General features: G+C 40.7%; 1 protein-coding gene across 2 annotated transcripts in view; it reads left to right on the top strand.

Moving 5' to 3' along the window:
* The window catches only part of ESRRG (estrogen related receptor gamma), a 229,193-nt gene that overhangs the window by 40,382 nt on the left and 175,868 nt on the right, over positions 1–12,943 (top strand). For both annotated transcript variants that reach the window (XM_077759692.1, XM_077759683.1), the window contains exon 2: positions 6,315–6,730. In XM_077759692.1, the coding sequence (XP_077615818.1) occupies positions 6,315–6,730 (416 nt within the window). The remainder of the gene's footprint in view (positions 1–6,314; positions 6,731–12,943) is intronic.

The following is a 12,943-nucleotide window of genomic DNA, read 5'->3' as shown; positions in this document are numbered from 1 at the left end:
GGTTAACCAGGCGGACCTTAAGATATTTCTTATTAAAAGAAAAAATCCTTTCTTTTCCTTTCCCAACTAAGCCAGTGTACCTTAATGCAATGATGATATGTTAGACCCAGTAGTTGTCAAAGCATCGTATTACTGTGATGCCGTAATGACACCCTGTCTCTGTAAAGTAGTCATGTTTTCTCAAATCACACGTTGCACCGTTGATTTCTGACATGACACTTCATTCGCTTGCTTTCCCTTTCTTCAGCATCACCATTCTCTGACAATAGCAGCTGGTGCCCATTTTGTTACTAAGTGATTCACATTTTGCCACTTTACGAGAGTGCAATTAGTTGAAGCAGGAAAAGAAAAAATAAGCTCATTGTAAAGTAGGATGCTTGAAGTTGTAACTGGCTGCTAAGGGAGTTGCTGAGGTCATGAGCTCTGAAACTCAGGACTCTCGAGGAGGTTAGCAAAAGTCTTGGAAGTTTTCTTCTAAGTACATTAAAACAAAACAAAACAAAACATATAGTTTTATATTTTATTTTTTTAAATTTAAATAAAAATACTTAAATATTTAATCTGGTGTTTTCAGAAGGTAGAAAACTGACCAGTCCTCATAGATTCATGCCTATTTTGAATAGGTAGTGATTCGGTGTCAGGATTTGAAAACCTTCCTTTCCAACCCTGAAATTCTGTGATTCAGTAAGAAAGCTCAGGACACCATCTTATTTCTCTCTTGCATTTGTGAACTTGTATTGTGAGCTTGCTGGCTTCAGTGTGCTTACCTAAAATGTTTGGATATAAATTGATAAAGTGGACTTTATAATGAAGATGAGTACCTTTTGGGGCTCTTAAGGATGACAAGGAAGAAAATAAAATAGTGACTTCTTTAGTTGGCATTTATTCAGCTTATTAAAGTGTCTATCCTTGGTAGTGGTATAATAAAAGTTTCCCAAAAAATCTGGTCTTAGTATAACAGCCAGTAAATCCAGAGAAAACCTGCACAAAATATGTTCTTTATGAACATTTCACCCACCATTTTTATTTTAGAAAGTAAAATTTTTTAATGTTTTATTTATTTCTGAGAGAGAGAGAGAGAGGGACAGCGTGAGCAGGGGAGGTCAGAGAGAGAGAGAGATACAGAATCCGAAGCAGGCTCCAGTCTTTCAGCTAGCTGTCAGCACAGAGCCCGATGCGGGGCTTGAACCCACAAATTGTGAGATCATGACCTGAGCTGAAGTCAGACGCTTAACCGGCTGAGCCACCCAGGCGCCCCCCCATTTTTTTTAAGTAGGGAAATAAATTATCAAATAATTCTGAGTTTGTGTAAAATTTAAAGGATGAAATACAGCTGTGTAAGAACTTATCTGTTGATGAAAGGTGTATATTGTATATGACTATGGGACTATGACTATGTTATACCAGCGTGTAACAAAAGTATTCGCCAAGTTTCCGTGAATGCATGTGGAAATTCTAATTCATGGCAATTCACTCAAGGTTGCACATTTACCTGTATCTAGGTAGGATCTCTGAAAACAATTAAGCTCGATAATTATAATATAAATTGCATATTAACTTACAGATTATCTTCTTGTTTCCCCCTACAGCAACCAGTTTAATTGATTCTTATTCTTTCTTTCTCTCTATACATGCACACATCTAACACACTTAATTAACTTTCAAAAATTGCACTTTGAAATAGTCCAGCAAATAAGAAGTTGCACTTGTCTGATCATTAGTATCTAGCACCAAAGGTAAATGGTACCCTTGCTGATTCCTGGGTATGGTGTGGCAGCAAGGTCCTTTTGGAAGAGTGTTCATCAGAATTATCGAGACTAGCGCCGCCTGGGTGGGTCAGTCTGTTAAGCATCCCACTCTTGATTTCAGCTCAGGTCATTACATTATCTCACCGTTTGTGGGATCGAGCCTTGTGTCAGGCTCTGCACTAACAAGACAGAGCCTGCTTGGGATTCTCTCTTCCTCTCTCTCTGCCCCTCCCCTGCTTGCTCTCTCTCTCTTTTTCTCAAAATAAATAAATAAATAAACTAAAAAAATAAAAAAGAATTATTGAGACTATATCGCAAACCGTATTAAAAATGCCTTATAAAGGACTGGAATTACCCAGGCATCAGGAAGGTTGTTAAATCTCTCAAATTTTAGTTTCTTACACAGAAACACAATGTTAGTCTTGACATAGCTATTTCTCCCTCCAGTTTATTCTCAGGGAATAAACTGGAAGCCTTTTGGAAAATCTCATCTCGCTCCCTTGTGCTTCGCATCGTCTCTCTTAAAATAATAAAATAAAAGCAACTGCACTGAGGCTTTAAAATAAATATTTCCCACATTTTTCTATGCATGTTATTTCTATTCATAATTCTTAACTAAATTTAGATTTTTATTAATCCAATGTGACCTAAAATTCCTGCATTAACAGCAAAGTGTGGAATTGGGCTTATTCTCTTTGGTTACAGATAAAGCCATCATCTTGAAAATGGCTCTTTCTGACAAAAAGGTGTTCTTTTGAAATAAAGTCTTATTCGCTACATTCCTCTTAGAGTTAATGTGAATTTTAGTGCCTCTAATTTTAGATTGAAGTCAAGTCTAGAATAAAACCCACCAGCTGACAATTGAATTTATAGATAGTTGTGAATATTTCAGGCTTGAATAATAGAGCTGTAGAATTTCAGAGACAGAGAGGAAGAGAATTAAGACCCGCTGTAGTTTTAGGGTATAATGTAATGGTGTCTAGGAAGCGTTTGGTGTAATGAGCTAAGTAGTAATTAGGAGACAACTGTGTTCTTTCAGAGATTCTGTTGAGGTGTCACTCCCAACACTGGAGATTGTGACTCGACTATGGCAGGCCTGCAGCTGGTGGGGTGGCCATCACAGCCGCATCCCCTCCTAGGTGAGCTGTGGGCATAGTAGGTCTCCATGTGCGCCACTTCCTACCCCTGCTTGCTTGGCTTTAAAAAAAAAAAAATCAATGAACACCTTGAAGAATTACTCTCTGTTGGCTTCAAGACATTTCTTTGTCTTTATTTTTGTTTTTTATTTGTTAGAGAGGGACAGCAAGGGAGGGGCAGAGAGAGAGGGAGAGAAAGAATCTCAAGCAGGCTCCATGCTAAGCATGGAGCCTGATGCAGGGCTTGATCCCACAACTCTGGGATCATGACCTGAGCCAAAATCAGAAGTCAGATGCTCAACCCAATGAGCCATCCAGTCTCCCCAACTTCAAGACATTTTTGCACTGAACTTTGGCATCAGACCAGAGTTCAAATCCTAGAATTTCTATTTCCTAGCTTCTGACTTTCAGGAAATTGTGTGGTATCGGAGGCTGTTTCCTGAAGATGTATATCTCCCTCATAAGGTTGTCCTGAGGCTTAAATGAGGTGATATTAGTAAGGTGCTTGGGCCGGTGCCTGCCACATAATAAGCACTTGATAAATGGCAGCTCTGACTTCCACTGGGCAAAAGGTATTAATTAAGGAAGGAGCTCATTGTCTGAAAAGAAACAGACCCAACCTAAGGCACAAATCCAGTTTGCTCAGTTTCATTCACAGCTGCAGTAGCCAGACGTTATGTGGGAGAAGATATTGCCACTGTCCAGAGACTTCCCTGGCAACTTAACTTCCTAATCTCCTTGCTTCCGTGCAGGTAATTGCAAAGTTATGGGTTGAGATTTTGGACCAGACAGCTGGCTGGAGACTCCCTATTTTTCAGGGGCTTTAACAACATGCATTTGACACATAAACATTTGATGACTTAGCAAATAACTGTTCCATAAACGGGAAAGCAGTTCCTGGCCTTGTTTTTTTTTTTTCTTTTTTTTCCCCTTAATGTTTGTTTATTTTTGAGAGAGAGAGGGCGCGCTCAACCTCGAGTGGGGAAGGGGCAGAGAGAGACAGAGAGAGGATCTAAACCAGGCTCTGTGCTGACGGCAGCAAGCCCGATGTGGGGCTCAAACTCACAAACTGTGAGATAATTACCTGAGCTGAGATCAGACGCTTAACTGGCTGAGCCACCCAGGTGCCTCTGGCCTTGTTTCTTAATCAAGCGTCTGCAGATTTCAGAAGTCCATGAGAAAGAGCCTGAGGGCAAGAAAATTGGGGTGAAATTAACCATAGATGATACAAGAAAAAAGGCCAAAAAGAGGGCCTGGAGAAGACTTGGTATAGTCTGTAATCAAACTGCTCTCCTCTGGAAAACGGATGGGGGGAAGAGGGGGAGAAAAGAAATGGTGCCCTAAGGGCAGATGGTGAAAGAGTTAATTGTCATAGCTGTGAGAAATTCAGTGCCAGAGAGAGGAAAGGGGAGCAACCATGTTTTAGTACCCTAATAACTTCTAACTCTCGTCCCAGATCATAATGTATGTGCGAGCAGTCCAGTAATTATAAGGTAATAAGTGAAGTGGTGGGGTAAGTGCTCTAAATTAAAAGGAATTCACAGGGCTGCTGTAAGTCAGTGCCGACCCGCTTTCTTTCAAACGTTGACTCGAGGAAAAGTGCTTAGCCCAGAGTGCAAGCAGGGAGACAAGAAGAGCGATCTGTTAATTACAGCGCTCATTAACAGTGACGGGTACAAAGCAACAGATGCTGAAGGTAGAGGATGCCGTAGTTCAGGCTGGCGAGGGGGGTATTTTTTCTCTCGCTAGCTCTTGAGGAAAGGACAACACAGGTGGGTGGGCGAAAGCGAGAAGATATTTTTGTGGATTTCTTCTTCCTGTTTGCTTTCTTCACCTCCTGATACCGTTTTCCTTTAGAAAGCAGAACAGAATTTCCAGCGTGCAATGTACTTAAGAGGCAAATGTTTGCTCTTAATGCTCTGCTCTGAAGACTGACTTCTAGGAGCAATGAAGATTTCCCGATAGGAGATTTTATATTTTTCTCTATTTTAAAGTAACACAACTGTGGGGGAAGGGGGGCCCAGAGAAGAACATGAAATTTAGGCAGTGATGAGATATCATTAGATTTATAGTGGAGGAGGTAATTGCATCCCTTTGGTTATACTGTGACTACTCCCCCAAATTCCAGTGAATGACCATTACCCTGTGGGATTCCTATAAATCAACTTTCCACTGGGAAGCAATTAGCTTAGTCCCTTCTCAACTGTCACCTCTTCTTTCTATAGCAGGCTCTCAAAACGTTCTTAGCGACTTTGCTAAAAGGGGTTTTGCACTATGGCTAATCGGAATGAAAATAGGACCAATTATATCTTCTCATCTAATTACCTTTTCAGAAATGTAATCCTTTATGGGTCCAACAAAGAACGAGGGGAAGTATCTTTCCTCTAGATAAGAGAGAGAATTTATCAGATTAGATGCCTCACCATATTTTCTTTTAGGAGATATGATGTTAAAAGACCAAAAGAAGGGGGTGGGGTGGGGAAGGGAACATCCCAAATCTCATTTTTCATGACAAAATTTGATACATTCCTAGTTTGCTGAATATAATACAAAGTATCAGATTTATGGACTCACAGGTGTACTGAAGGCTCAAATGGCTTTTCTTGATTCATCTTAAGCGGTGGCAAATCGCACACAGAAACACCTGCACATATTTATTAATCCGTGTTGGTGATCATTTCACCAAGTTTTCTGGCCTCCAGGAAATCATCCTTACATCTTGGCTAGAATTTTATACTTGATGTCTTTCTCTCTTGCTAAATGGCTATGAAATAGAGCGATTTAAATAAAGAAGCAAAGTGATTGAGGATATATTCCCTATGTGTCTTAGATCAATAAAAAACACAGTTATGCTTATGGAAGCATGTTGACAAATTGTAATTACGGAGCTGAGGAATCATCTGTTCGGTCTTGAAAATAAAAGTTTGATTCTGCTCATAATAAAATGATTGCAGCATGGGAACATGGAAGCGAAAAGTAGAGTGAGGATAAATCCAATTTTGGAAATGATACAGACTCTTAAATCACTCCTCTTCCACAGCAAATTTAGAATCTAGAGTATTGACAGTGGTTCTCCAGGAGAAAGGTAAAATAAAAGGACTCGGACCCGTTAGAGGTTTTGTTTATGGCCTGTCTGGGCACTTTGATGTAACCCTGTCATGCCCTTATGCTGATTACCTTCTTGTAGAACAAGAGATATTGACTAGGGAATGAATGATGTGTAGTCCCAGCTCGTAGGCAGTGCTGTCAAAGAGCAATGTCTTTAACATATGAATTCTTCTATTTTTTTTCCTCCTTTCATCCTTCCCTTTTACTTTGTCTCTGTATTTTTTCATCTTCTCTTAGTTTCTACCTCTTATAGTTCCTGTGTTTAACATTCTCTTCTTTTTTTTTCTCTCTCTCTCTCCATTTGTATCTCCCTACATCTCAGGCTTCTCTGCAGAATGTCAAACAAAGATCGACACATTGATTCCAGCTGTTCGTCCTTCATCAAGACGGAACCCTCCAGCCCGGCCTCCCTGACGGACAGCGTCAACCACCACAGCCCAGGGGGCTCCTCCGACGCCAGCGGGAGCTACAGTTCAACCATGAATGGCCATCAGAACGGACTTGACTCGCCACCTCTCTACCCCTCTGCTCCTATCCTTGGAGGTAGTGGGCCTGTCCGGAAACTGTATGATGACTGCTCCAGCACCATTGTTGAAGATCCCCAGACCAAGTGTGAATACATGCTCAACTCGATGCCCAAGAGACTGTGTTTAGTGTGTGGCGACATTGCTTCTGGGTACCACTACGGGGTAGCATCATGTGAAGCCTGCAAGGCGTTCTTCAAGAGGACGATTCAAGGTTAGTGTTGCACCTGGGAACACCCTACTCTCTTCCAGCCTCACGTGATGGTTGGTTGGCTGGTTTTTCTTAGTTCTTGTCCTTATTAATCAAGTTTTACAGTCTCAATTCTATCCTGAGTACAAAATAGAAATAGATTACAGTAGCTTGTGGAGGGTTCATAGAATAAACTCCCCCGAATAGGCCCCCTAAAAGTTCACTATTAACCTCTAATGATGGAATGATATTAAGCTATGGGTTGGGTTAAAAAGCATGGCTATTATCAGGGCAATGTGGGTCTGTGTAGCAAGTAAATAAGTACATCTTGGATCAGTAGTGTTTTTACCTCCTCGGTTCTTTCCCCGGATGGAAATAATAAAACTTGAGTATGCATAAAATTGCCTTGAAATTTTGTTAAAATGCAGATCACCAGTCCTACCCTCAGAATTTCTGACTAGTTACATCTGGAGTAGAAGCCCAAGAATTTCTATTTCAAATTTAAAAAAAATTTTTAATGTTTTATTTATTTCTGAGAGAGAGAGAGAGAAAGAGCATGAGCAGGGGAGGGTCAGAGAGAGAGGGAGACACAGAATCTGAAGCAGGCTCCAGGCTCTAAGCTAGCTGTCAGCACAGAGCCCGACGCGGGGCTTGAACCCATGAACCATGAGATCATGACCTGAGCCAAAGTCGGATGCTTAACCGACTGAGCCCCCCAGGCTCCCCCCAAGAATTTATATTTCTAACAAATTCCCAGGTGCTGCAGATGCTGCTGGTCCAGGATCCAGGCTTTGAGAACCACTAGTCTACACAAATTTGACTGTCTACTACCTTCCTTCTTTCCCTTTGGTTGGATATACTTTCCTTACCTTTTTAAGGAATTTGTAGACAAGTCTTCCAAATTATACCTAATTATAAAAGACACCTCCAACATATGTAAGAAACACCCAAACCGTCATAGATTTTTCAGGTTTATAAATAACAACATAATTGTAGGAAAATACGGCTGGAATTTGTATGTGCTCATTTAAACCAGTAATCCACAAATACAGAGCTCCACTCATGTTAAAAGCTATAGATATATATTCTTACAGGAAATTAGAATTTTCACTTTTTTAGATCCACTTATGAAGAAAATAGGGGAAAGAAAGAATAATTGTTTTTTTTTTTAATTTTTTAAATGTTTTATTTATTTTTGAGAGAGATAGAGACTGCCTGAGCAGGGGAGGGTCAGCGAGAGAGGGAGACACAGAATCTGAAGCAGGCTCCAGGCTCTGAGCTAGCTGTCAGCACAGAGCCCAACGCGGGGCTCGAACCCATGAACTGTGAGATCATGACCTGAGCCGAAGTCGGACGCTTAACCGACTGAGCCACCCAGGCGCCCCAAGAAAGAATAATTGTTGAGGATCCTTAGCTCATCAGTAATTCTATTCTCAGTGGTTTACAAAATATTTTATTTTTTAAATGTTTATTTATTTATTTTGAGAGAGATAGAGAGAGAACAAGAGTGGGGAGGGGCAGAGAGGAGGGAGAGAGAGAATCCCAAATAGGCCTCATGCTGTCAGCATGGAGCCCAGCACAGCTCTCAATCTCAGAAACTGTGAGATGGTGACCTGAGATGAAATCAGGAGTCAGATGCTTAACTGATCGAGCCACCCGGGTGCCCCCAAAATGTTATCTTCTTAACAACCATTGTTTGGATATGTGTATGTTTTCCCATGTATCAGTGGTTCTCATCTTTGCCAGCTCACTGGAATCATCTGGGGACTGAAATCATATTGATGCCAGGGCTCATATCCCCAAATTCTGAATTAACTGACGTTGGGTATGGCCAGGGCAAAGGAAGAACTTCTGAAAGTTTCCTACTTAATGTTTAAGTAAAACCAGGGTTAGAAATCATTGCCCTCTCCTGCGCTGTGTTCTATAAATGAATGGTTTCTCAGAGTACAGCCAGTGGACCAGTGATATCACCACCTGGGAATTATTTAAAAAGCTTTATCCTGGGGCGCCTGGGTGGCTCAGTCGGTTGGGCGTCCGACTTCNCAGTGGACCAGTGATATCACCACCTGGGAATTATTTAAAAAGCTTTATCCTGGGGCGCCTGGGTGGCTCAGTTGGTTGGGCGTCCGACTTCGGCTCAGGTCATGATCTCACGGTTCGCGGGTTCGAGCCCCGCGTTGGGCTCTGTGCTGACAGCCAGCTCAGAGCCTGGAGCCTGCTTCAGATTCTGTGTCTCCTTCTCTCTCTGACTCTCCCCTGCTCACGCTGTCTCTCTCTCTCAGAAATGAATGAAACATTAAAAAAAAAAAAAAAAGAAGAAGAAGAAAGAAAGCTTTATCCCAGATTACCTCAATCGGAATCTCTGAGGGCGAGCCCAGGAATCTGCCAGGTGATTCTGATGCTCACCCGAGTTTAAGAACCACCGCTGTATACCATGTTGCTGCCCATTTGCCACCCATGACTGACCATTGTCTGTTAAGGGCCCTTTCTTGGACATAGGTGATATCTGTTTAGTAACTTTGTTATGTACTGATTTTTAAATTGCAAATGAGATTATATTTGTTAAATTCTAATCCTTCTAAATATTTTAACAAGAGGTGATCATGAAACCCTTTATGTGTACATAATCTCCCACCTTTTCTTTCTTTCTTTTTCTTTTTTTTCCTCCTCGAGCAGCTGGGAGGGCAATCTTCTCTGTTAGTTGCTCTGAAGATTTCCGTAAAGGTCCTTAGTGGAAAGGGTTGTACAACCTCCCTTACTTCTGTGTTGTCTGTTACATGGCTTCTTTAATTTCTGGCTATTTGCAATTTTTCAAAACACCATAACTCTTAGATAATAGAGTAGATATTTAAGCCTAACTTTTTCACAACCTTTTATAGTTATAACTGAAGAACACAAGCCAGGTTAGTATGGAGTACATATGGATTACCTAAATAGTTTTGTTTTTTTTTAGATCAGGCATTTACAGTTTTAAAAATATTTATTTATTTTTGAGAGAAAGACAGAGAGTGAGTGGATGAGGAACAGAGGGAGAGGAAGACACAGAATCCGAAGCAAGCTCCAGGTGCTGAGCCTTGAGCACGGAGCCCCACTCGGGGCTCAAACTCCTGATCTTCGAGATCACGACCTGAGCCGAAGTTGGAAGCTTAACCAGCCGAGCCATGCAGGCACCCTAAATTACCTAAATATTTTAATGGCTGTGTCTTCATGTTTTAGGGGTCAACATTGCCATATCATATTAGCGTTTTCTTATAGAAATCCTTCACCGGATCTTTCTTTTCTTTATTCACATCTATAAATTGAAGGCATTAATACCTACCTCATGGAATGTTTAAGGATAAAATGAAATGTGAAACCATAGGTAAAGTGAGGAAGTAAAAACAATGGTTTGCTTTCCACTTGGGCATCTGAAAAATATCTTCAGCTAACTTACTAACATTATAAAACTTGAGAATGAAAACCCATTTCAAATCTTTAGGTTCTTATTAGCCATTGTCCAAAGGTGTTAGAATATTTATGTTACAGAGTATCTAAAAATTCAGACCGGTAGTGATTTGATTTTGTTTATTCAGTTCATATAGCTCTGGAATCAACTACACAAAGATAAGCAAATATTTTGGGATAAATTAACAAATGCTGTGTACGCTTCTATAAGCAAGAGGTTCTCACTATGAAAACCACTCCCCTGTACTCAACAAATATTTACTGAGAACCTACTGTGAGCAGGACACTAGCAAGCTGTCTGGAGTTTCATCTTATCAACATTTTACTAAGCCTTAGTTCTCAAACATTTGTACCTTGAGGTGAATTCCTCTACAAATGTCTCCTGCCTGGAGGGAATAAGATATTTTTTAGGATGGGCTGGGGGAGGGGGTGGTGAGAGGCAGGTAGTGGTTAAACTCCTTGGTCCTTAGTATGTTTTCAAAAGATGAAACAACTATGAAACAATTTCCTGACAGTTGTTGTTGTTGTTGTTTTTAATCATATAGCTTAAATGTTAGTAGCTCTGCATTAGTTATTTACTGAGCAATAACTGGAATAGAGCAATCGGAATTCCATGCCTGATGATTCCTTAGGACGCTGAAATGCTACCAAAAGCTTAACAGAGCAAAGCACAGGGTGATTCTTGGCATTGATGTATAGTGCTCAGTTTTACTCCATATTGGAGAGAGCAACTTTTCAAGGATTTTGAGCAGAAGACAGAGATGTCACTGTCCAGATTAGCACTCTGGACTTGCCCACCTGGCTGTGTTCGTAGCTGGCAGCTGGGCGGCCCTCAGTAAGGCTACCCTGCTAGCTACATCGGCAGGCATCTCACTGTGGTGCTGACTTAGCCCCACAAAGGCAGTGAGGCAAGTAAAGGGATTAAATTGTGAAAGTATAATGTAATAATTAGGGTGGTAATGGTAACAAGACTGGAACAGCCCCTCCTTTCTGTGGCCAAATAGTGAGAGCAGTTGAACTCCAAAGATATTGAAAGGGGCCCAATCTGTTGTTACTGTCACAGATTCTTGTTCTGATGCTGAAAGGGCCAAGAATCTATTCTCATGCCTTGAGGCAGCACTGCAGCCAAGTTCTCCTGCAGGTAGTAGACTCTCCCTTCCCTCCCCTGCAGCTCTTCAAGGAATGTGAAGAGATTATGCAACACTTAAGAGCAAGTCTTTCTACTGCTCACAACCCTTAAGATCAGGACATTTTGTAAGTGTGGCTTCTGCCTCACCAGCCCTTTCTGGTGCTCTTGTTACTTGACTAGGTGACAGGCTCACCCAAAGGCATATTCGTGGCGAATATTGCCTCTTTAGAATTTTTATTTCCTCTTATAATAATTTATTTTTAAGATTGGTTATACCATAGGTAATAAATATCAATTATAAAAGTTGGGGAAAATACTTCTTAAATTTAGAGCCAGAAGGACATATATCCAGAGCAGATCTTAAGAAAAGTAAAAAGGAGCTCCTGGGTGGCTCAGTCGGCTAAGTGTCCAACTTCAGCTCAGGTCATGATCTGATGGCTCATGAGTTCAAGCCCCTCATTGGGCTCCATGCTGACAGCTAGGAGGCTGGAGCCTGCTTTGGATTTTATGTCTCCCTCTCTCTCTGCCCCTGCCCTACTCATGCTGTGACTCTCTCTCAAAAATAAATAAACATTAAAATATTTTTTGATTTAAAAAATAATGAGAACTGTTCTTTTCAGAGATGAATGTAGTATTCCAATTGTGAAAGGTGATGAATCATATATTTCAGAGAATGCCAGTCAGAAAGGCATATTTTATTTATTGACTATTTCCAAGTTATCATTGGAAAGCTATTGAATTAGGTCAGCACTTAGGGAAAAGTCAAGGTGTTTTTGTTTTTGTTTTGTTTTGTTTTCTGCTGACCAAAAAACCTTTTTAGAAGACTTTGACAGTCCTATCACCTGACCAGGTTAGGGCAGTAGTGATCTCATTGCCATTTTCTGGGCTCATTAGTGTGTGTGTGCTATCATTATTCTGATTTCTTTCCAATTCCAGTGTTAGTCCCAATTCATAAATCAGTGGGAAATGTGTATGTGTGTACCTTCCTGTTAAGAGTCTTCTGTGGACTCTAGTCAGGGAAGCAAGAGAAGAAAAATATCTTCATATGCCCCCAAAATGTCAATACATAGTTCATCATTGAACATACAAAGTTCTAATTCCCTTTTTGTTTCTCTATAAGAATATGGAAGATAAGATACATATATTTTTATATATATTTATATGGTTAATAAGGCCATTTCAGCTGCTCATTTCTGGGATAGGGATAAGACATTTTGTTTTCCCTACACTTTTATGAAGAGGAAATTTTATACTTAAAAATCAGGTTTTGGGTTGTTGTTTTTTTTTAAATATTCATTATAGCATAGGTCTTGGGTTCATATGAAACCAGGCCTAAGTCTTAGTCACTTAGTCCTGAGAGACCTTAATAGCACTGAGCCTCTGTTTCCCAGGTAGGAAGGGTTACAGGAAAGAATGTCTGTCAATTACCTGGCCCATACTAAGTGCTCAATAAATTATTAACTTTGATTGATAGTGGCAGTGTGATTGGGATACTCAGAGACTGGCTGGTTCAGAGAGTCCAGCCCAGAGGTATCCTTGATGCTGAACTGGGATGTGCAGGCTTCTACCATATGCAGTGATAATAAGCCCTCTCTCCCTACAGCCGTTCTTCACAATGGTGCCCTTTTTCACCAGGAGTATTTGGGTGTGCTGACTGGAAATTC

The sequence above is a fragment of the Crocuta crocuta genome, unplaced genomic scaffold, assembly GCF_008692635.1.
Source record: "Crocuta crocuta isolate KB4526 unplaced genomic scaffold, BGI_CrCroc_1.0 scaffold556, whole genome shotgun sequence".
Lineage (NCBI taxonomy): Eukaryota > Metazoa > Chordata > Mammalia > Carnivora > Hyaenidae > Crocuta > Crocuta crocuta.
The sequence above is the reverse complement of the archived record's forward strand: the minus strand, read 5'-3'. Positions and strand labels throughout refer to the sequence as shown.